This window comes from Coregonus lavaretus (assembly GCF_964263955.1).
Source record: "Coregonus lavaretus genome assembly, chromosome: 13".
Classification (NCBI taxonomy): domain Eukaryota; kingdom Metazoa; phylum Chordata; class Actinopteri; order Salmoniformes; family Salmonidae; genus Coregonus; species Coregonus lavaretus.
Window position 1 is genome coordinate 23,578,413 of NC_140000.1, and position 25,649 is coordinate 23,604,061.

The 25,649-nt window shown below is 42.0% G+C and overlaps 2 protein-coding genes across 2 annotated transcripts in view; one reads left to right on the top strand and one right to left on the bottom strand.

The window, feature by feature from the left end:
• Nucleotides 1-22,657: 22,657 nt before the first annotated feature.
• Nucleotides 22,658-25,349, bottom strand: LOC311139981 (PHD finger protein 1-like; the record flags this gene model as incomplete). The annotated part of the gene is made up of 4 exons (XM_084174966.1): nt 25,276-25,349; nt 23,520-23,635; nt 23,232-23,315; nt 22,658-22,991 (listed from the first exon to the last, which is right to left on the bottom strand). The coding sequence occupies exons 1-4, from the start codon at nt 25,285-25,287 to the stop codon at nt 22,658-22,660; spliced, it is 546 nt and encodes a 181-aa protein (XP_084031092.1). The 5' UTR covers nt 25,288-25,349.
• A 123-nt stretch (nt 25,350-25,472) lies between these two features.
• The window catches only part of LOC311139982 (ral guanine nucleotide dissociation stimulator-like 2), a gene marked incomplete at its 5' end in the record, with an annotated part of 9,398 nt that continues 9,221 nt past the window's right edge, over nt 25,473-25,649 (top strand). Inside the window, one exon of the mRNA XM_084174967.1 lies at nt 25,473-25,531. Coding sequence (XP_084031093.1) covers nt 25,473-25,531 — 59 coding nt within the window. The remainder of the gene's footprint in view (nt 25,532-25,649) is intronic.

A 25,649-nucleotide genomic window follows, 5' to 3' on the forward strand; every position in this document is an offset into this window, starting at 1 on the left:
AAGAGATGTCACTTCCGAAACACCCACTCTCGCTCGCTCGCGCTCTCTCCCTCACGCCCCCAGCCTATTGCCATGACAACCGAGAAAAGAATAGAATATAAGTGAGTGTTAAAGAGACAGATGATCAGAGACAAGGAGAAAGTGAGGAAGAGATGGAGGGAAAGGGAGCGATTGAGAGGGAGAACAGTAGAAGAGGGGTGACAGCAGGGAACGAGATGGACAGGGGGAAAGAGGAGTAGACCGGGAGAAAATGAGTGGGAGGAGGGAAGGATGGATGGATGATAGGAGAGATAGAAAGAAGGGGGAGAGGAGGTAAGCGATGGCATGAGCTGGGGATAGGAAGAGAAGAGAGGTGAAGAACTGGGGATGCTGAGAAGAAGGAGAGAGATAAATGAAGTGATGAGAGAGGGGAAAAGGGAGCCCACATCTTGTTCCCATAGCAACCCAGCCATCCATGAAAAACTGACTTGTTCCTCCCTCCCTCACTCTCTCTCTCTCTCTCTCTCTCTCTCTCTCTCTCTGACGCGCACGCGCACATCTTTTCTGTCCATCTATCTATCTACACACTATAGACATAAGTTGGTGGTGAGCAATACTGTATGTGGGTAAATGAATCCTTATACGGCTGTGTAAAATACATCAAGAGATATCACAGTCCAATATGTTCAATACTGTTACTGTAAGACCCCATAAGATGAGGAAACAAGATCTATATATTTATAACCAAGCTGTCTGCTTGAATATATGGTGGTAATAAATCGAATTATACAATTTTAAGGTGAAATCAATGTTCCGATCATCCTACTATGAATCAAAATTAAATTAAACTTTCACACAAACTCCCTGGCAGCCTCACTCCATCTCCCCACCATCTATCGCTCCCCTCTCCCTTCTACCCATCTGTCTCTCAGTCCCCCACTCCCACAGCCCATTCCTCTCTCTCTCTCTCTCTCTCTCTCTCGCTCTCTCTCTCTCTCTCTCGCTCTCGTTCCCTCTCACTCTCTCTCTCTTGCGCTCTCTCGCTCTCTCTCTCACTCTCTCACTCTCTTCCTCACTCTCTCTCACACATTCATCTCCTACAGTCTCCCTTCTCTCACTCTACCCGTCTCTCTTTCACTTCTCTCATGCTCTTCTCCCTCCCTCTCTTTACCACCGTCTCTCTCACTATCTGCCACACATCTCTCTCTCTCTCTCTCTCTCTCTCTCTCTCTCTCTCTCGCTCTCTCTCGCTCGCTCTCTCTCTCTCCATTCCCATCCCTCCTCCAGGATGCTAGAGCAGTAGGGTGGAATGACTGCACTGCCAGTAAAAGAGTTGGGTTGGCTTATTAGCGCTAGAGTGTACAGTATCAGTCTCTCCTTTCCCTTCACTTGACTATTCCACGGGGCTACACAGCAATCCCCCAAGATGTGCTACAAAACTCTCTTTACTTAGGGCTTGAATAACATCTATAGGAAATGAGATGCAGGATTGGTTTGTCTGCTAACCCTTCATTGTGATGTGCTGTTCTGCCCTGTCAACCTATCTGCGGTGTGAAGGTGATATTCAATGTGCTGAGTATAGAGAAAATATAAATGAATGAGACTTGTGTGTGTGTGTGTGTGTGTGTGTGTGTGCGTGTGTGCGTGTGTGAGTGTGTGTGAATTACTGTGAATGCAAAACCACAGTGATCCACATTCACAGGTAACAATGCTGTTGTATTTATTTGCACACGTCTATCATCTATCATGGTGTGTTCTCCCGTCTCTCTCTCTCTCTCTCTCTCTCTCTCTCTCTCTCTCTCTCTCTCTCTCTCTCGCTCTCTCTGTTTGTATATCCCGTCTCATGTCACCATGTGGGGGGTGCTCCATTGAGAGAAAGCAGGTCAAGCCTTTGGTCCTCAGAGATAAATAATAATTATAGTGATCTGTCCTCAATCCAGAGATAGACTAAGAACTGTGTCATTGTTATATTACCCAAATGGCAATCTCTCAAACTCCTACACACCTTAACTCATCTCGTCTGACAGACAGAGGAGTGAAGGGGAGACAGACAGGGAGTCTGACTGGGAGGCCCTCTGTTGCCCTGGGTGGGATTATGAAAGAACCTTCTGATTGAGAAAAAGCCAGAGGTGTCTGGGATCAGAGGTATCTGGGGTATTTCATGGCACTGTTTTACCTCCTTGACTTTGACAGATCAACGCAATGATGTATGAGTAGGAATCAACAGAGACCATCTAAATGAAATTCAGTTATGGGTTTTCTGCTTTCACTTCATCACCAAGATGTCTGTCATATTCAGTGGGGTCTGAAATGATTGACACCCTTGATAAAGATGAGCAAACATTTCTGCATAAAATAAATAATTCAAATACTGGAAAGGGAAATTATATTATTTTATACTAATACAATTGCTCAGAGAAATATGTTTTGTTTAACAAGAAATAAAAAAACAATCTCAAAAAGTTAGGGGTCAAATTATTATCTTTTTCAAAAATGTTTTATGAGATTGGCGAACACAATGGGAGGAATCTCAGACCATTCCTCCAAACAGAATCTTTCCAGATCATTGATATCCTTCATCTGCGCTTATGGACTGCTCTCTTCAATTCAAATGACAGGTTTTCAGTGGGGGTCATGTCCAGAGACTGAGATGGTCATGGCAAAATGTTGATTTTGTGGTCAATTAACCATTTCTTTGTGGATTTTGATGTGTGCTTGGGGTTATTGTCTTGCTGGAAGATCCATTTGCTGGAATATCCACTTGCGGCCAAGTTTCAACCTCCTGGCAGAGGCAACCAGGTTTTTGGCTGAAATGTCCTGGTACTGCATGAAGTTCATGATGCCGTTGACCTTAACAAGGGCCCAAGGACCAGTGGAAGCAAAATAGCCCCATAACATCAAAGATCCACCACCATATTTTACAGTAGGTATGGGGTTCTTTTCTGCCAGTGCATCCTTATTTCGACGCCAAACCCACCACTGGTGTGCATGGCCAAAGAGCTCTATTTTCAAGTCATACAACAAATGTAAATGCCTGGAGTTTGCTAAACGGCATTGGCACTTGGATTGGCACCGGTGCTTTGGTCAGATGACATGAAAATAGAGATATTTGGCCACGCACACCAGTGGAGGATCTTTGATGTTATGGGCCTACTTTGCTTCCACTTGTCTTGTGGCCCCTGTCAAGGTCAACTGCATCATGAACTTTAACCAGTACCAGGTCATTTTAGCCAAAAACCTAGTTGCCTCTGCCAGGTGGCTGAAACTTGGCCACAAGTGGATCTTCCAGCAAGACAATAACTCCAAGCACACATCAAAATCCACAAATAACTGGTTAAATGACCACAAAATCAACATTTTGCAATGACCATCTCAGTCTCCGGACTTGAACCCCATTGAAAACCTGTGGTTTAAATTACAGAGGGCAGTCAATAAGCACAGACGAAGGATATCAAGGAACTGGAAGGATTCTGTATGGATGAATGGTCTAAGATCCCTCGCAATGTACTCTCCAATCTCATAAAACATTTTGGAAAAAGGCTCAGTGCCGTTATCCTCGCAAGGTGAGGTATTGAAAGGTATTTAGAACAGAGGTGCCAATACTTTTGACCCCTATCCTTTTTAGATTATTATCTATTTCTTGTTAAACAAAATCTATTTTTCTGAACAAATGTATTAGTATAAAATAATATAATTTTCAAATTTCTTTGAGCATACAATATAAATCAGTATTTGTGTTATTTCTTTTATAGTCTTTTTTGCTAATCTTTATCAAGGGGGCCAATACTTTTGGACCTGACTGTATGTTTGTGCCTCTTTTGGCCTATTCTGAAACACAACGGTGTATAATTAATCAATAAGGGGGTTTGGTATATTTAAGCAATAAGGCCCAAGGAGGTGTGGTATATGGCCAATATACCACAGCTAAGGGCTGTTTTTATGTACGACGCAATGCAGAGTGCCTGGATACAGCCCTTAGCCATGGTATATTGGCCATATACCACAAACCCTGGAGGTGCCATATTTCTATTATAAACTAGTTACCAACGTAAATATAACAGTAAACAAGTAGTTACATTTTTGTTTTATTAAAATGTATTAATATAATGTATGAATAATAATATAAGCCATTTAGCAGACGCTTTTATCCAAGCGACTTGAGTTGCACCCCCTTTTGCCCTCAGAACAGCTTCAATTCGTCGGGGCATGGACTATACAAGGTGTCGAAAGCGTTCTACAAGGATGCTGTTGAATCCAATTCTTCCCACAGATGTGTCAAGTTGGCTGGATGTCCTTTTGTTGGTAGATCATTCTTGATACACAAGGGAAACTATTGAGCGTGAAAAACCCAGCAGCGTTGCAGTTCTTGACACACTCAAACCGGTGCTCCTGGCACCTACTACCATACCCCATTCAAAGGCACTTAAATCTTTTGTCTTTCCCATTCAACCTCTGAATGGCACACTTACACAATCCATGTCTCAATTGTCTCAAGGCTTAAAAATCTTTCTTTAACCTGTCTCCTCCCATTCATCTACACTGATTGAAGTGGATTTAACAAGTGACATCAGTAAGGGATCATAGCTTTCAGCTGGAATCACCTGGTCAGTCTATGACATGTAAAGAGCAGGTGTTCCTAATGTTTTGTACACTCAGTGTATATATATATATATACATTTGTCTGTGTTGTTAATAGGATCATTCTTTACACTTCTCTTTACAAGCACATCGCTAAATGTCACACATCTCAGCTGGGGTGTGATTTCAGGCAGAGTACAGGTACTGCTGTCTCTAAAGCCTCGAAGGGATGCAGGGACACAAATAATACAGGGAAAAAATCTAACAATGTCAGAAACTGGTGCCTAAGATCAAACCAGAAGCCCTCCCAAATCTTTATTGCCCGGGCTGGAATTTAAACCAGCATCTTTTTGGTCACTAGCCCACTTTTCTAACTAGGCTATTTGCTGCCCAAGATCGTGTGTGCGTGTGCGTGTTTGCATGTGTGCTTGCATGTGTGAGTGTGTGTGGGTGTTTGTGTGTATACACGTGTTATTGTAAGTGTGTGGGGGTGTGTACCATCACTGTTAAACGTCTTGTCTTATCATCAGGTGAATGATAATGGAAAGTAGAAGTAATCAACATTTTAAAATGAATTGATTTGGTAGACAGTTAGATTATTTTGACCTCCCCACAGTTCATTGGAAGATGTAAACTCTAACATAGTCTATTAACTAGAAAGGTAGAAAAAATGTTGCTGTTTAAGAAACATTTCTGAGAGAAAATGTTGCATTTATTTAGCTAGTTTTCAGCAATTCTAGACAGTTTGGCATGGAGATGAGAGACAATTTTGCAGTTTTAAATCAAATGTCCTGCAATTGTATTCATTTTGCCATTGATAATGCTTTGTTCCTCTGCTCAAACATTACAACAAAATCAATGGGCATGTGCCTTGAATGCCCGGTTTTTGGAATTTTAGATTCTCTGTTTATTTGATTGTTAGTTCTCAAAGATGGTATTATAAAAAAAATATACAGTGAGTGTGCTCTTTTCATGACACACAGTAGACTCACCAGGTGAATCCAGCTGAAAGCTATGATCCCTTATTGATGTCACCTGTTAAATCCACTTCAATCAGTGTAGATGAAGGGGAGGAGACAGGTTAAATGATTTTTAAGCCTTGAGACAACTGGGACACAGATTGTGTATGTATGCCATTCAGAGGGTGAATGGGCAAGACAAAATATTTAAGTGCCTTTGAACGGTGTATGGTAGTAGGTGCCAGGTGCACCGGTTTTCCCGTGTGTATCAAGAATGGCCCACCACCCAAAGGACATCCAGTCAACTTGACACAACTGTGGGAAGCATTGGAGTCAACATGGGCCAGCATCCCTGTGGAACGCTTTCGACACCTTGTATAGTCCATGCCCCGACGAATTAAGACTGTTCTGAGGGCAAAAGGGGGTGCAACTCAATATTAGGAAAGTGTTCCTAATGTTTTGTCCACTCAGTGTATATAGTTCAATATATTTTCTGCACCCTTTCAATCTGGTTTTGGTCATTTAAGTTGACACTGAAACTGTTTTTCTATCCAGAAAATTACCACTTAGACGGCCCGCCTAAGAATTTTCTATACAAAAAAACTCCTGTAATTAGCTCCAATGACTGTAATTTCCTCCATATTAAAGGGATAGTTAGAGATTTTGGAAATGAAGCCCTTTATCTACTTCCCCAGAGTCGGATGAACAGGAACAGCTAGCATGCTAACTGTTCTTGTAGACTTCCAGTCATTATACTTCCTTCATACTGGACGCAGAAACATAAAAATGGTATACACGATGGTATTCTGTTGCAGCTAGCGAAAATTCACAAAAATATTATTTTTCACATAACAAAATCCCCCAAAATATTTTCCCAAATAAATATATTTTACAAAATCGCGGACCCCCTGCAGTACCTCTGCGGACCTTAGTTTGAAAACCTCTGAATTAAGCAACAGCACAGAGCTCACCTCAGGGTTTTCTACAGTGCACACACTAACACACTAACATGAATGGACATATGCCTTCCATGGCAAAAAACTGATCTACTAGCAGCAGGCTACCAGAACAGAACAGCCCCTACTGCCAGATGCAATTTATTCATATCATTACTTTGAATTAGGTTTTAAATGAGAAGTGTAAGGGATGATATGGTAAGACAAACCCTAACTGAGTCCCAGACTCTCTTAGACTTGTCTGTGCATGTTACAGCATGTTGTCTCATCCCTTGTTACACTAAAACAAAATACAGTAAAATTGTACTTGGGCGTCCAAGACCACTCTATGTCTGTGAACTGTCTGTTTCAGTTATAAACACTGCAATACCTTCATTCATTATCTAAGTCAGCTTTTTCTCTTTTTGTGTATTCTCCTCATCTTTCTCCTCTCTGCCGTATGTTCAAATGTTCCTAAATTCAGAGGGAGCAATGACATCATCATCACCCCAATTACCTTACACAACCCCTTCCCCTGACTGAACCAATCAGATCACTCGGTTATACAACTTCCTGTGTCATCATGGTATCAGTGGTCGTGTCGTGGCACATTTTCTGTCTGAGTGACACTAGCCATACAGAAGGACAAGAAAGGGGACTTGAGCAGACAAGATGAACTTGTGTATCTGTAGCGATCAAATGCATGCCAAATACAGACCTTTTTGCTCCATAAAGTAATCTCCCTCTGTTTCATTCAACAACAAACATTATTTTCCATTCAAAAACTTTAGTGACTTGGATGACTGATCTCAATTGTATATTCCCCCAAAAACATCACTCAGATATGTATCTGGTCACCATGACTGCGACTTCAAACAGGTAAATAAGCTATTTATTATCACTGTACCCTTGTGCCTCATGTACAGTGAGGGAAAAAAGTATTTGATCCCCTGCTGATTTTGTACGTTTGCCCACTGACAAAGACATGATCAGTCTGTAATTTTAATGGTAGGTTTACTTGAACAGTAAGAGACAAAAAAATCCAGAAAAACGCATGTCAAAAATGTTATCAATTGATTTGCATTTTAATGAGGGAAATAAGTATTTGACCCCTCTGCAAAACATGACTTAGTACTTGGTGGCAAAACCCTTGTTGGCAATCACAGAGGTCAGACGTTTCTTGTAGTTGGCCACCAGGTTTGCACACATCTCAGGAGGGATTTCGTCCCACTCCTCTTTGCAGATCTTCTCCAAGTCATTAAGGTTTCGAAGCTGACGTTTGGCAACTCGAACCTTCAGCTCCCTCCACAGATTTTCTATGGGATTAAGGTCTGGAGACTGGCTAGGCCACTCCAGGACCTTAATGTGCTTTTTCTTGAGCCACTCCTTTGTTGCCTTGGCCGTGTGTTTTGGGTCATTGTCATGCTGGAATACCCATCCACGACCCATTTTCAATGCCCTGGCTGAGGGAAGGAGGTTCTCACCCAAGATTTGATGGTACATGGCCCCGTCCATCGTCCCTTTGATGCGGTGAAGTTGTCCTGTCCCCTTAGCAGAAAAACACCCCCAAAGCATAATGTTTCCACCTCCATGTTTGACGGTGGGGATGGTGTTCTTGGGGTCATAAGCAGCATTCCTCCTCCTCCAAACACGGCGAGTTGAGTTGATGCCAAAGAGCTCCATTTTGGTCTCATCTGACCACAACACTTTCACCCAGTTCTCCTTTGAATCATTCAGATGTTCATTGGCAAACTTCAGACGGGCCTGTATATGTGCTTTCTTGAGCAGGGGGACCTTGCAGGCGCTGCAGGATTTCAGTCTTTCACGGCGTAGTGTGTTACCAATTGTTTTCTTGGTGACTATGGTCCCAGTTGCCTTGAGATCATTGACGAGATCCTCCCGTGTAGTTCTGGGCTGATTCCTCACCGTTCTCATGATCATTGCAACTCCACGAGGTGAGATCTTGCATGGAGCCCCAGGCCGAGGGAGATTGACAGTTATTTTGTGTTTCTTCCATTTGCGAATAATCGGACCAACTGTTGTCAACATTCTCACCAAGCTGCTTGGCGATGGTCTTGTAGCCCATTACAGCCTTGTGTAGGTCTACAATCTTGTCCCTGACATCCTTGGAGAGCTCTTTGGTCTTGGCCATGGTGGAGAGTTTGGAATCTGATTGATTGATTGCTTCTGTGGACAGGTGTCTTTTATACAGGTAACAAACTGAGATTAGGAGCACTCCCTTTAAGAGTGTGCTCCTAATCTCAGCTCGTTACCTGTATAAAGACACCTGGGAGCCAGAAACCTTTCTGATTGAGAGGGGTCAAATATTTATTTCCCTCATTAAAATGCAAATCAATTTATACCATTTTTGACATGCGTTTTTCTGGATTTTTGTTGTTGTTATTCTGTCTCTCACTGTTCAAATAAACCTACCATTCAAATTATAGACTGATCATTTCTTTGTCAGTGGGCAAACGTACAACATCAGCAGGGGATCAAATACTTTTTTCCCTCACTGTATGCCCGAGGTCTACAAAATAAGAGTAATTTAACTTTATCTCCCCTTTGATCAAGTTGCACAAATATATAATTATGCATGCTTTCTCTCTTTTTTACTCTCTCATTTCTCCCTTCTCCTTAGTTGGCATAGTGGTATGTGAAAAAGGTAAACTGTAGAACCAAATAAACCAAACTTGTTTTGACAGTAAAGCTGTTGCAGTGCACTGAAACTCTACATCTGCATTCAGCACCACTGAAGTGGACAGTGAATGAATCGGTATTACGAAGTTCAGCACCACATGTCAGTGGAAACCGACTGTGTATAGTCTATGGCAGTGTGGAATGATGGTAAGGCCATTATACTTTAACCTAGAAAGGAAACTATACTGAACAAAAATATAAAAGCAACATGCAACAATTTCAAAGATTTTACTGAGTTACAGTTCATATAAGTATATCAATCAATTGAAATAAATGAATTAGTCCCTAATCTATGGATTTCACATGACTGTGGAATACAGATATGCATCTTTTGTCACATATACCCTTAAAAAAGGTAGGGACATGGATAAGAAAACCAGTCAATATCAGTGTGCATGCAGTGTGACACATCTCCTTTGCATAGAGTTGATCAGGCTGTTAATTGTGGCCTATGGAATGTTGTCCCACTCCTCTTCAATGGCTGCGCGAAGTTGCTGTATATTGGCGGGAACTGGAACACGCTGTCGTACACGTAGATCCAGAGCATCCCAAACATGCTCAATGGGTGACGTCTGATGAGTATGCAGGCCATGGAAGAACTGGGACATTTTCAGCTTCCAGGAATTGTGTACAGATCCTTGCGACATGGGGCCATGCATTATCATGCTGAAACATGAGGTGATGGCGGCAGATGGAAGGCACGACCATGGGCCTCAGGATCTGTGCATTCAAATTGCCATCGATAAAATGCAATTGTGTTTGCTGTCCATAGCTTATACCTGCCCATACTATAACACCACCGCCACCATGGGGCACTCTGTTCACAACGGTGACATCAGCAAACCGCTCGCCCACACGACGCCATACACGTGGTCTGCAGTTCTGAGGCTGGTTGGATGTACTGCCAAATTCTCTAAAATGACGTTGGAGGCGGCTTATGGTAGGGAAATTAACATTCAATTCTCTGGCAACAGCTCTGGTGGACATTCCTGCAGTCAGCATGCCAATTGCACACTCTCTCAAAACTTGAGACATCTGTGGCATTGTGTTGTGCACATTTTAGAGTGGTCTTTTATTGTCCCCAGCACAAGATGCACCTGTGTAATGATCATGCTGTTTAATCAGCTTCTTGATATGCCACACCTGTCAGGTGAATGGATTATCTTGACAAAGGAGAAATGCTTACTAACAGGGATGTAAACAAATTTGTGCAAACAATTACAGAGAAATAAGCTTTTGTGTGTTTGGAACATTTCTGGGATCTTTTATTTCAGCTCATGAAACATGGGACCAACACTTTACATGTTGTGTTTATATTTTTGTTCAGTATATATAGGTATGTTCTTCATCTCAAACCAGGGGTTATCCCGCTGTGACATCCCGCTTGCTTGGTCAACACAATCTCAGTCAACTTTTCACCCCCAGCTAATATGAACACTCACCACTCGCTAGGTCAAACAAACTGAGACACTCTGAAGCCAGTTCTGTGGTTAAAGTGAGTGTGAATTCCAGTGTAGTATCTTAATGGAGGAAAGGAGTGTTCAAACATGGCATTGAAGCACGTAGCTACAATTAAAAGTGTTTCATAGGTGTCTCACTTCTTCCTGTCTCAGCAGTCCATTTCTACCAGTTAGACTCTGCCTCTGATCAAAGAGATCAGGATGTTCTGCCATTATCTCCACTCTCATCCAGAACAACTCAACTCCACATTGAAATGCCAAACAGAGCAACAACTGCAAGATAGGCTCTCTGAAAACCATTAGGACAGGAGCTTTCCTCCTGAAAAGAAATCTTACATAAAAAACATTAGAAATTGGATTGCATTTCCAGTCTCTCTTAACAATCCACTCCAATTTAGATGATTCATTATTTGAAATAACAAAAGGGCATATCACTTGAACAGTGCATGAATGCCAGCATTTTCTTTGGAAGCAAATACAGTTGAAATGCACTCATATTTTGTGTGGTGCAGATTCAAATGTGGTGCAGATAAGATGCTAAATATAGTGCCAGGTATGCAGAGTGAGCCTGCTAACCTTTATGAGGTCTTCAGAGTAGAAGTTAATCACTAAAATAAAACACACACAGACTCTCTCTCACACACACACACACACACACACACACACACACACACACACACACACACACACACACACACACACATGTAGGATCTTAATTTGAGCCAGTTTGCTACAGCAGGAAAATAATCCTGCAGCGACAGGAAATGTGGATTATTATGTGGATTATAATCAATGGATAATTTTGAAGGGGTTGATACATTTTCCGTAAGGGAAAATCAAGTCTGAAATTTCGAAGTGGAAATTACAAACTTCAGAAGCCTTTTAAAACCTCAAATACACCACAAATGCTCCTGCAACAGGGTGATCAAATGAATATCCTACAAATAGACGTACACAAGCACACTCGCAAACACACATACACACACACACACACACACACAAAAGCATGCACAGCACACACACGCACGCCGCATACACACATTCTTGTGTGCCTTGTAAAATGACTAATATTTTCCTGAAGTAGAGACACTACCCTAAATGTATAATAGTGAAACACTTTAAAATGGTAATGCAGTACTCTGAAATGTCAGGGTCCAATGGCCCTGTTGTTGGGTATCAGCATATCAGTGTATTTAATTACAGCTAATTAAAATGCACCATTCTTCTCTGCAGTATCTGTGCATCTGAAGAGAATGAGAGGTACATCCCGTGAAAATTCAGTCCTCTTTTCTCACCACCTTTAGTAAAGGTGCACACTGACACTGCATATATCAGCCACCTATTAGCATCACAAGTGAGGAGGGACCAATTAGCCCATCGCTAGCATGATATTGAAGCTTGGAGACCACATTAGATTTAGCCGTCTGCCTTTATAACACTGTAATAAGATGGCTGTAAAGTCCTGTCAGCACATTATGACATCATTACTGGCTACTGAAACTCTCTTAAACCTTAGGCCCTATCAGAAAACAAATTAACATTCAAATGTTAAGTTCTATGGTACATCAATGAGTAATGTGAGGTTATCTGCTACTGTCATGGCCTGATTTGACCACCACGTCATTCTTACAACCGGTTATAATATGTATGCAGTCTATACATTATGACATCCTACATGAAGTGTTACCCCCTTGACTTACAAAAAAGTGTGAAATGTACACATAACACTGAAAATAGACGTACAATGTCTGGGACTGAACATCTCAACAGGTGACTGATTAGCTACCCTACAGTGCAATATCTCCTAGTTCTCATTGTAACCCTGGGTCCCAGGTACAAGGATTCAGTGAGCACTATCTTTGTGAGCCCAACTCTCCAATTTGTAATCCTGCTTGAGGCACCACAGTAGTGATTTATAATATAATAATAATATGCCATTTAGCAGACGCTTTTATCCAAAGCCACTTACAGTCATGCGTGCATACATTTTTTGTGTATGGGTGGTCCCGGGGATCAAACCCACTACCTTGGTGTTACAAGCGCCGTGCTCTACCAGCTGAGCTACAGAGGACCATGATTTAACAATGTGTTCTTTTAGGGGGTACTTATCACAGGCTGTACTATCAGCATCTCAATTGACACGGTGTAGAATTCAGACTCTCCCCCAAGCTATCACAGGACATTTATTTTAGATACTTTGACGGAAAAGGGTCAGAGAGGGTTGTTTGAAAAAGCCCTATATTGTGCAAATAATTTAATTGCACATAAATAATATTAATGTACAGTATGTGTATAAACCAAAAGCATAAAAGTCATGTTTCATCTTACAGATGTAGGATCATAATTTGAGCCAGTTTGCTACAGCAGGAAAAATAATCATGCAGCAACCGAAAATGTGAATTATTATGTCGATTATAATTAATGGACATTTTTGTAGTGGTTGATGTATTTTTCGTAAGGGAAAATCAAGTCTGAAATTTCAAAGTGGAAATTACAAACTTCAGAAGCCTTTTTAAACCTCAAATACAATACAAGCTTTACATTTCCTGCATTACAGGAAAGTCCTGCAACAGGGTGATCAAATTAAGATCCTAAATGTATCTGTACATTACAACCTAACATCACACCTTTAACAACTAAATGTTATTTTTTTATTATACATCTGCAAGTGAAACCTGCTGTTTTTAGGCATAATCTGCTTTTTATGCCATTCAATCGTCCCTACAAACATCCAATAACTGCTCCATGATGACTCCATGACTAATATCATTTTTTCTATTAGTAATATAGTGATATACACTACCGTTAAAAACTTTGGGATCACTTAGAAATGTCCTTGTTTTCGAAAGAAAAGCAATTTTGTTCTCCATTAAAATAACATCAAATTGATCAGAAATACAGTGTAGATTGTGGGTTCGATTACAGGCTCAAAATGGCCAGAAACAAACAACGTTCTTCTGAAACTCGTCAGTCTATTCTTGTTCTGAGTCAACAGTGAAGAGGCAACTCCAGGATGCTAACCTTCTAGGCAGAGTTGCAAAGAAAAAGCAATTTCTCAGACTGGCCAATAAAAATAAAATATTAAGATGGGCAGTCTGAGATATGGCTTTTTCTTTGCAACTCTGCCTAGAAGGTCAGCATCCCGGAGTCACCTATTCACTGTTGACATTGAGACTGGTGTTTTGCGGGTACTATTTAATGAAGCTGCCAGTTGAGGACCTGTGAGGTGTCTGTTTCTCAAACTAGACACTCTAATGTATTTGTCCTCTTGCTCAGTTGTGCACCGGGGCCTCCCACTCCTCTTTCTATTCTGGTTATAGCCAGAATGTTCTGTGAAGGGAGTAGAACACAGCGTTGTACGAGATCTTCAGTTTCTTGGCAATTTCTCGCATGGAATAGCCTTCCTTTCTCAGAACAAGAATAGACTGACGAGTTTCAGAAGAAAGTTGTTTTTTTCTGGCCATTTTGAGCCTGTAATCGAACCCACAATTGCTGATGCTCCAGATACTCAACTAGTCTCAAGAAGGCCAGTTTTATTGCTTCTTTAATCAGCACAACAGTTTTCAACTTGCTAACATAATTGCAAATGGGTTTTCTAATGATCAATTAGCCTTTTAAAATGATAAACTTGGATTAGCAAACACAACGTGCCATTGGAACACAGGACTGATGGTTGCTGATAATGGGCCTCTGTACGCCTATGTAGATATTCCACTAAAAATCTGCCGTTTCCAGCTACAATAGCCATTTACAACATTAACAATGTCTACACTGTATTTCTGATCAATTTGATGTTATTTTAATGAACAAAAAATATGTTTTTCTTTCGAAAACAAGGACATTTCTAAGTGACCCCAAACTTTTGAACGGTAGTGTATGTTGAATATCTCCAGGTCTGAAGGCACAATCTCTGTCCGTGCATCATGAGAATCCATGGGATCCAATGACATAATGTCTGGAAAGCCTGTGAGCCAACCATCCGCAGGGACATCATTATGCCGGATTGGCAGCCCTCCGATTGGCTTAGGAGAGGAGATAGCTCATCCTGACCTTTTGCAATGAGTGAATCCTGACAGGATCAATCAAAAGACGAGCATCCTTTAAACACAAACTCATTGAGTCATTGGGCTCCAGGCTTTGCGGTGTGATTGAATAAGTGGGCCCCCCTCCCTTGGTGTGGTCTGCACTAAGCAACCATTTCTCCCAGCTACTCATTTCTAATGGGATCCTTATGTAGATTTCCCCAGAATCAGCAGTAAGGCTCTTAGAGGATGGGGTCTGTCTCGGCCTTTTCACCACAGCAGGTTCAGTCAGTACTGCTGGGGAACAGAGAGATAGTGAGGGAGAGGAGCCGTGGACAGAGGCTTAGCGGCATACCTGAACTCACTGTACTAGAACTGTTCAAGGGGGAGAGAGTTCCCTGACATGGCCCTATATCCATAGACTACAGATTTAGGATCTTAATTTGAGCCAGTTTGCTACAGCAGGAAAATAATCATGCAACAACAGGAAATGTGAATGATAATGTGTATTATAGTTCATGAGCTCGCCCAGTACTCAAGCAAACTACAGTAGCAAAAACATTCAGTTTGTCTGATTTCATTTTTGGGCTACTGCTATTAGCATTATTACAATATCATTTTAAGGTCTTTCCACCACAACAAACATGTCCTTCCCCGCAGACAACATGGCTTATGGGGGGCAGCCCTCAAAATAACATTTTTCCTGACACTACCCAGAGGACACTTTATCATGTCACACTCAGAAACCATCAAGGGCATTGGAGCACTGTGATACTTTGTAAGAAACCGTGTACATTTTATACTGTGCTTTGGTAGAATGACACATGTTGCGGTGGACACTTTCACTTAAGTATGGTTATCTAACACAAGGCATGATACTTGATGACCTGGAACATGTTTCAACCTGGACCCGATCTCGCTGTGCCGTATAGCGTCATGGTCCATGGTGCAATATGAACACTTTTTATGATAGAGGCGAGTCATTGGTTGAACTAGGGCAAAACCAAAGACCTTAAAGCATCTGCCAGTAAATGTTAATATGCATAAATATTATTGCCATCAAACTGCTCTACTCCACCTCCTGTGCTTATTCATACGTTCGCTGCACTGTGCCATGAATATGCTAAACAGTATGCAGATACAAGCAAATGAGGGGCAGTTTAACTTTGATTGACTTTATGTTTGTGGGCCGAAATTATGACTACGATATTTCCTTGAGGATACCAACCGACATTGTCTTTGCTTTCATGTATACGCTAGCTGTTAGCATTGCTGGAAAAGGCTGAGACATAGTCATGCTTGATGTTCTTGAATGTTGACTTTTCTCGTCTTGAGGGAAGTTGGCCAATTAATTCCCAACATCACGGAACTTGGACAGCAGGCACTTTAACTCACAAAATGCCAGATCACTACAATGAATTTACATCAGACGAGATGGTATCTAGTGAGTTGCATCATTTACTAATTTTTGCATTAATTCAATACAACACTTCAAACCGCCGCAAACAGAACTCCAATGTACTCAACACCCATTGGAAAATGAATGAGCCTTTCCCCTGACAGATCATCGAACACGGTAGATCTTGAGCATACAGTACAGTAATAGCCTAACAGATGATGGTTCCTGGCACAGCTCGATTGGCGGAGGGTGTAAGACAGCCCCTTATGTCACATGAGAGGAGTGCTGCAGTCAGTGCATTGGGGGTGCACTGTCTCTTTAAAATGAATGCCCATGCTTGACAGGAGCTGCTGTATCAAACTACTGTAAAATCGACATGACTGGGTTGGCTCAGTGGCTGGCTGGTGCTCCATGCTGTCCATCTGCACCATGAGAGAGAGAGAGCGAGAGAGAGACAGACAGAGAGAGAGAGAGAGAGAGAGAGAGAGAGAGAGAGAGAGAGAGAGAGAGAGAGAGAGAGAGAGAGAGACCTACAGTATCTTATCTTCACATTAAATGTACATGTGATACTCATATAGGCCTAATTACTTTTGAGTAACCATGGAATTGGGACCCAAACATATAAACATTGGTGTAAAATACAAAATACAGGAGAGCCAAGGCAGCACTCTGCATATTATTTAAAATGCCTTTATTTCTATGGCATTTTCAGTCTAACAACTTCAAAACTGATGCATTTTGGCATGGTGTTCGTCAAGGAGAGATAAAACAAGTGTTTTTATAGGGAACTAGTGTTCAGTCAGCCATAAGTAAAAAAAGATGTGACTGATCACCTGATTTCCTTTTGATAACATTACCTTGAGATTCAAACGCAGACTCCTCTTCCCAGAAAACCTGTTACATCTAAAAGGTTGATGGTGCCATCTATTGTAGTGGAAAGAGTATAGCCTGTACATGCCTATTGACATGGGTTTTGAAGGTATAATACTACTGTTCACACATTTTTCTGGCAGTGATCTCTCCAGAGTGGGCTCTCATACAGTAGCTTCACATCTCACAAATATTATGCAACCAACTTCTATTGCTGTGCTCACACAAGAGGCCGTTTGGCTATATCCGCTTGTGATGTCTTAGAAGATGACCAAAAGCATAATATTACAGAGTTTGAACCGGTCATTCTCTTTGAATGACTGATAACTTTAAGACATTCATGTATTGGCTGCTGAACATGATTTTGGTTTGAGCTTCAATGCATCACCAGTACAGCAGTGTCCTTACTGTACCCGGTTGTACAAGACATCACACCTCAGCAGCCTAAAGTCTCTCTATCTCCCCCCCCCCCCTCTCACTGTCGCTCTCCCTTTACCTCTCTCTCTCTCTTTCCCTCTCTTTCACTCTCTCCCCACTCTCTCTGTCACACACACACACACACATTCTCCTGACACAAGATTTGCAGTTGCTGTACAGAAATACTTTGGTAATAGGGACTGGACTCAGTGTACCATACAACCCTTGGATCCCTCAAAGTCCCTCCAAACTTTCAAGTGGCCATAACATTGTACATTGAAGTAGCTCAAGTTGTACTCTGTTCACACAGCATTAGTCATGGTTGCAGGGTCACAATACCAAGGGAACTGATTTGAACATACACTTTCAGGGACCATTTTCCTCCACTACAAACTCTCAAAAACAAGCAAATAAGTACCCCTTCAGGCTCCTTACTGCACACAGTATCATGGAGATACAGTAGGCTACCTGTGACCATGATCTATGGATGTTGCACACAGGGAAGTGTACTTGCAAGACCATGATACCAGCAGGCATGCACACCTCAGCACATTGCAACACTATGAACTATCCTTCTTAGCATGCACAGGCACAGTGACATATTGACTGGCACACAGTGATAAAAGCAGGTAGGTAGCTATCTGGAAGACACTACTTCTTGCTGTACCTGCCTGTGTTTCCACTATGCCGCGTTAACGCACCCCTTTGCTCAATTCTGTATTGTATGATGGAGAGAGCGAGAGAGAGAGAGAGACGAGGGGGAGGGGAGGGAGGGAGATGCAATAGTGGAATATATCAGTTCTCTTACCTTGAAAGGGAACATAGGACATGTTCCAACGGCATTGAACGTGGTCTTCGAGTCTTGACAGTCTCTCCGCATGCAAAAAAAATACCACACACCAGTCAGAAAATAAGGAATACGCTATTCACAATTGGAGTCGATGGTAGCCAATATTCCACTGCTGTTGAAATCAAAAATAGAAATTATAATCCACGACCGCCGAAAGCCATTGAAAATGTATCCCCGTGCATAAAAGTATATGCACAAATTTATCGCACGCACCGTTATTGAGGTGTGGGGGGAAAACACGAGAGAGAGAGAGAGAGAGAGAGAGAGAGAGAGAGAGAGAGAGAGAAAGGGGGCGGATGAGTGAGTGCGCGCGTGTGTGCGCTTTCCAATATATATATAGCCTATATATGCATTGTATGTTCCATGTTTGCTCCTTGAAGTGCAAGAAGTAATGATGGCTAAATTCGCCTTATTGAATACGGCCCCTTCTACTGCTATCAAACGCGCACGCCACTGCATGCACAGTCACACACGCTCACACACAAACGCGCGCACACACAAACACACTACACAGATCCGTGCTGCTGCCAATAACGCGGTAGCCTACATTACAGTTCGCTATAATTCTCTCGTTTTGGTGGTAGACTATAAGCTAGGCTATTAGGAAGTCTGAAACTTAGTTTAGGCTGTAGGCCTACATCTGGTGACATCATGGTCAATTGATATATTCTCAAGGGGTAGGCTAAATGAATGGTCTTCGAGAATGACTTACACCAACTCATCTCAAATGTCAAAACGAACCCCCAAAAATATTTTGCCTGTAGGCTCTAAATTCAGAGCAAACTGGTTTCATCTTTATTCCTGCACTTTTATGTTCTATTGCAAAGATTATGGGCAAAATTATTGATAAGGCTATTGATCATTTTTAGCGACACATTTTAAGTTGCTGGTGTCCTAAAAGGACCAAAGCAAAAAGTAGTTATACATATTGTATTCGTCCAATGCACACATGCACAAATTGATATGGAGCCTACCTACACATTATCAAGCGCAAGAATGACATCACGTGTGCAGTTGGCTGATGATTTCCTCTTGGATCCAATAGTGGTCCACAGAGCCAACATGGCGTCCTGATCGGATCAGTTGCTTCACCTGCCTGCACAGTAGCGTGTCAAATTTAGATTATGGCTACCACCTGGCGGTTGGCTCTTGCAGCTGCAGTTGGAGACTGAACGGTAATGCACTTTAATCTTTCCTTTACACCTCCTCCTAGTGGGAAATGTAAGTAAGTACATGCATTATACTGAATTACATCCAAAGCTTTCATGGTGAATATACATTTCGACCTAACCAACCTATGTATAGGCCAATAGTGATCTGCTAATTATAATGACACCATCTATACAGGATAACATACAGTTACTGCAGTATGCATCATCATAGCCCTCTAAGATTCACTAGGCTATCTGAAATGTCACTGCAATGAATCAACTGCTCTTGACATGCCATGGCAAAGAGATTCTTGGCAACAGAGCCATAAGGACTAGCTAGTCTGTTTGCCTGGCAGAAGGGCCATTGATTCATCACATAATACCTGCATGTGAATGGGGTGCGTAGAGTCTATTGCTATACCAATAGAATAAAATGGAATAGAATAGAAAATAATAGAATATAACTTCATTGTCCCTGAAGGGCAATTCAACATTTATTATTATTGGCTGGCCTACTGTAAATACAAATAGGCCTATACACATTTTAAGTTAAACAAGAAATGGACAGAAAACACTCAAAGCACATTGGTAAGATGTGAAGGGCAACTTTTAATTTTTAAAATTTTACATTAGCTGTGTCAGCGTAGGTTATACATGTATAAACGTAATTTGACCAAAAGTCCAAAAATACATCAAATCAAACTTGGACTTGACTACAAATAAAAAAAGAGAAGACTATAGAGACTCTCTTAGCTTCTTGTTCCTCAACTCAAAATCAGATTCACCCCAGTCCTTTGAAGTAATTTTGTATAGTTCCATCTATAACCTACAGTAACGAACACTTGACGGGTCTATAGACATACTTTACCATAGAAAACATACAGATACATTCATTACCATCGAACTGATGGTTCCAGAGACCTCTTCCTATTCAGCTACAGCCAAATTCACTGAGAATTATCTAAATCCTAAACTGGGATGGGAAGGACTGAGTTGGGAGGTGCATTTGACCTGCACTGCTGTTTAGAAATATGCCAAACCCTTAGCAATCCAACCTGGACTCAGGGGTAGACGTAACATAGTAAATGTAAATCCGTGACACTCCAATTAGTATGATATGTATTAATTTGTGGATGTCCATCATCCATTTCGTATCATATGTTATGAATTACAATCCGCATGATATGTTACGAATTCCAACTTGTTGTGGCTAACTTTAACTAGGTGGCTAATGCTAAAGTTAGCTAGGTGGCTAACGTTAACTACACTAGGGGTTAGGGGTTAAGGTTAGGGTTAGAAGTTAGGTTACTGGGTTAAGGTTAGGGTTAGGTTACGTCTAGTCTATGAGACCAGGCTGAGCAATCATCTATCCACTATTATAAACCTGGTCATTCGAGCCCTGAATGCTGATTGGCTGAAAGATGTCGTATATCAGACCGTATACTACGGGTATGACACAAAATTACTTGTTTGCTGTTCTAATTACATTGGTAACCACTTTATAATAGCAAAAAAGGCACCTCTGGGGTTTGTGGTATATGGCCAATATACAACGTCTATGGGCTGTATCCAGGCACTCAGCGTTTGGTTGTGCGTAAGAACAGCCCTTAGCCGTGGTATATTTTCCATATACCACACCCGCTCGGGCCTTATTGCTTAAGTAACAGATGGCATAGTTCACATCATTCAATCTGGGGAATGGGCGACACTTTGTTGTGGTTTAAAAAAAATGACTGAAAATGTTTTCTGTTGACATGATTATAACAGTATTACTGCCTATTGTTTTATCTAGGTATTTACTGTAACTACACCTGTAACACAATCTGTCTTCTGGGGGATAAAACTCACACATTTACTCTTATCTGTGTTGTATCCCACAAAAGACAGAAATAAAGATCTGTATAAATATAAACTCTGAACCTTGCACTATGATATTCTAGAGTTCTATACACAACCTCCTGTTCCACTATGATCTCTGGGGCCCAATTCCAAATCAAACACCCATAGCCCTAACCCCTTAGACATTTGGGTACATCTGAAAGGATTGGATATTAGAGAAATATGATGAAAGCTCCACCTTGCCCTCTGATAGGCCGGATGAAACTTAAGCCATATTGCTCATATCTATCCAATCTTGTCAGATCTAGTGTCCAGACTAGGGCTTAGGTATCAGCTTGGAAGTGGGCCAGAGTTAACACTATCTCTCATCCTCAGTGTAACCTGGAAGATAGGAGCTGACTCCTCTGTCTATGACCTGAAAATGGAAAACAGTACAAATAGTTTCACCTGCACATAATACCATAGTATGTTGACTTGTCTTCCCAAAAAGAATGTAAAACACCCCTCAACATATATTGACAGACAAATCTGTCTCAACGAGCAACCATTTTCCATGGCTATCTGATCAAAGATTTTGATCACTAATCTTGAAGAGATGTTTTGATATTTGTTTGGAATGTATTTTACACTAATTCTGTGTGTGAAAGCCTACACAATATTGTTGTGACTCTTCAATTGCAATTGGTGGATGAGGAAGAAAACCTTATAGAATAGTTATCATATATGTCAGACATTTCAATCACCTGATCCCTTGATTCAGGTAAACTTCTCAATCTGCAGATGCACAATCCAGATAGGCACTATGCAACCACATCATCAAATCAAATCATTCAATAATATATTGTGAATATATAAATCTAACTATAAAAACAAAAGCCCTCTTGTGGCTCCTACTAATATATTTCTATTACATACTATCATGTAAATCAAGTATGACAAAAGGTAACGTAACAAATTGCCTATAATCAAATACTGTATATACAATCTTCAAACGTAAACATGATAAATGCAAAGGCATATTCCAAAGGTATACAGTACAAATATAGGGGAAACACTAGCAAAGAGGGAGATATAGTAACACGTAGTGTGATGATATAGAATGGAGGCGATATTGTTTGAGCAACCTGGATTTGCCTTTTTTGTTTTGCTTGTACTTGATGTTGCCACACATTTCTGTGGCACCTGCACAACAGTCATTGTATCTGTATCTATTTTTCTCTCTCTCAAGCCCTCTCCAATCTCCCCTCTTTGCTGCCAAGCACTCTGGTGTTTTGATCCTCCCCCTCCTCTCTCTCTCTCTCTCTCTCTCTCTCTCTCTCTCTCTCTCTCTCTCTCTCTCTCTCTCTCTCTCTCTCTCTCTCTCTCTCTCTCTCTCTCTCTCTCTCTCTCTCTCTCTCTCTCTCTCTCTCTCTCTCTCTCTCTCTCTCTCTCTCTCTCTCTCTCTCTCTCTCTCTCTCTCTCTCTCTCTCTCTCTCTCTCTCTCTTCTCTCTCTCTCTCTCAGTACACGCTCACGTTCCCCCACTCCACGAGGTACTGGACCTTCCCGTCTGGTGTTACTCGCCTCGCCAAAATCCTCACCCCGTCCCCGCCCCCCCAGCCCCTGGCAGCTGACCCATCCCCCCCGCCCCCTCCCCCCACGCCACCCGGATAGGAAGGGACGTCACGCAGCAGGAGGGAGGGGCAGGGATCTAACTTCTGGCCAGGCTGGTGCTGGTGGTGCTGCTGGTGGTGGTTGTGGTTGTTGTGGTTGTTGTGGTGGTGGTGGTGATGGTGGGACGATGACAGGGAGAAGGGGAGGCAAGGGGGCGGCACTCGACAAGGGTCTTCCGCACTAAAGAGAGCAAGAGCGAGCAAGCGAGCGAGAGAGAGCAAGAGAGAGAGAGAGCAAGAGAGAGAGAGAGAGAGAGAGAGAGAGAGAGAGAGAGAGAGAGAGAGAGAGAGAGAGAGAGATTAATATTTCACGATTCATACTTTTTGCCGTTGTCATCCAGGCACAGCTATGGTTTCCTCTCTAGATGTCTAGATTGAGGGTAGTCCCCGGACAGCAAGAGGAGCTGTGGTTAATACTGACCTATAGTGATGCAGGGTTCTGGAGATGGCTGGGGCTCCGTTATAGGTTGGGTGATACAGGGCAAACATCCTCTTAGGTGGAGAGCTGTGGAAAGACCAGGGATAAAAAAAAACGGTGACAAAAAGCAACAATGTATGCATGCATTTCCACACCCACATATTGCCTAATAAGGGTAGCCTAAATCACTGAGGATGTAAAAAAAACAGTAACACTCTGTAAATGCAGTACAATGCATTATTACTTGTTATACATTATGTCAAGTGTAACCAATACAATAACAGTACCAACCCCAAATTCAGCTCCTCTTCCGACTTCCTGGAGTTGTAGAGGTTAGTCCCACCTACGTAGCCATGGCAACATGGCACCAGATCTATTGGGGTGGCTGGGACCGGGGGCAGACAAGGCTGGACACAGGAGAAACACTGATTAGCTAGTGTTTTGACGCCAAATCAGTCGATCCAATCACACATTAGACACGATACTTCAGTTCATGTCCTTTAATGTTACCTTTGTAGAATAATCCATACTGCTTGTGAATACATCTAAATAAAAACCAAGGTCTATTAACATACAGTAACATTTGATAAATATCATTAAAAAAATGTAATGTAATTACAAACGCTTGAACTTTGTTAGTACAGAGGGCTAGTCTTTCCAAAATGAAATACATATTTTCACGTGACAGCTTTAAACCTGCATTACAGGAAAGGGCCTTGCCCAAACTGTTGCCACAAAGTTGGAAGCACAGAATCATCTAGAATGTAATTGTATGCTGTAGCGTTAAGATTTCCCTTCACTGGAAATAAGGGGCCTTGCCCGAACAATGAAAAACAGCCCCAGACCATTATTCCTCCTCCACCAAACTTTACAGTTGGCACTATGCATTCGGACAGGTAGCGTTATCCTGGCATCCGCCAAACCCAGATTTGTCCGTCGGACAGCCAGATGGTGAAGCGTGATTCATCACTCCAGAGAACGCTTTTCCACTGTTCCAGAGTCCAATGGCGGTGAGCTTTACACCACTCCATCTGACGCTTGGCATTGCACATGGTGATCTTAGGCTTGTGTGCGGCTGCTCGGCCGGTAAGGTCATTCTACTGCCAATGTTTGTCTATGGAGATTGCATGGCTGTGTGCTCGGTTTTATACACCTGTCAGCAACGGGTGTGGCTCAAATAGCCAAATCCATTAATTTGAAGCGGTGTCCACTGACTATGATAAGTAGATTCATATTGTGGAGACTGAGGTAGCATTTCTTACAGTGTGAGCTTGCTACCCTTAACAACAAAACATCAGTAATCTATCCCATATATCCTTTGCTTCCTCAGTTCTAAGCACACCCTCAGCTCTATCACCCTCCAATGCTGGACTGTGACCCACAACATATACAGTAATTACAGCAGTGGTATGCTAGCATTATCCCCTCCCCTTACTAGCACGCTGTCCCTTTAAATCGAGGTGCTCTGTCAATACTGCACTGTCAAAGTGCCAGCGCCACCTGGCCAAACTGTAATCGACTGCAAAGTGCACTTGGAAGCGCTCCCAGACACCGCATATCAGCGTCCCTTCCCCTCGCACTTTCCCTGTGATAACCAACCTGCCCCAAGATGGAGGATGATTAATGTTCGCTCAGGATACAACAGTCTGCTGGAAGTGCTGCTCGCTGAAATACGACCGTTCCATAACATTTATTGTCTCAGGATAAGGGAGCCAGCCTGATCAGTAGTATAAAAGGATGTGTATTTTCTATTCATAGTCAAAAATATATTTCTAAACCCGTGACCATAACATGTTGTCATACTCGATCGAGTCATAAACGGTAAACCAGCTTCAATTCAATAGTGTATGATGGGTAGGCTGGGCTAGGCGTTGAAGAATATGTAAACAGACAACAACACTGGCTAAAATGAGAACCTTTTCTCCACACACTGACTGATTGTGACTGACAAGTCATTCCATTGCCAGGCAGCTCTTTGCTACGCAGTGAGGGGGCGGCTGATGGCTGATCTCTCCCTTGATGCCTGGTTCGAGACAGAAGCACTGACCTGTGTCTCCATGATGCGCCGCTTTGATTTGCGTGACTCTGGCCCCACCGCTCTCCTCTGGCAGGGCAGTGACAATGGGCTGCTCCACACAACAACACAGAGACACAGTCAATAACTTGAGGAGTGGTGCAATGTTTTTACTTAGAAAACTATGTCAGGGTATAAATGTGGTGTTTGTTCTTTTAAGCCTATAGAGAATGAAAGAGAAGATGGTGTTGAGAATGTTTAGCAAGATAATCAATGTCCACATGCACATGTACACGCATGTATGCACACACACACTATAGATTATGTATTTATTGATCAAAATATTAGTTATAAACATATTCACCAGAGTGAAATAAGTGTGTCCTTCCCTTAATGATTTAATGAGG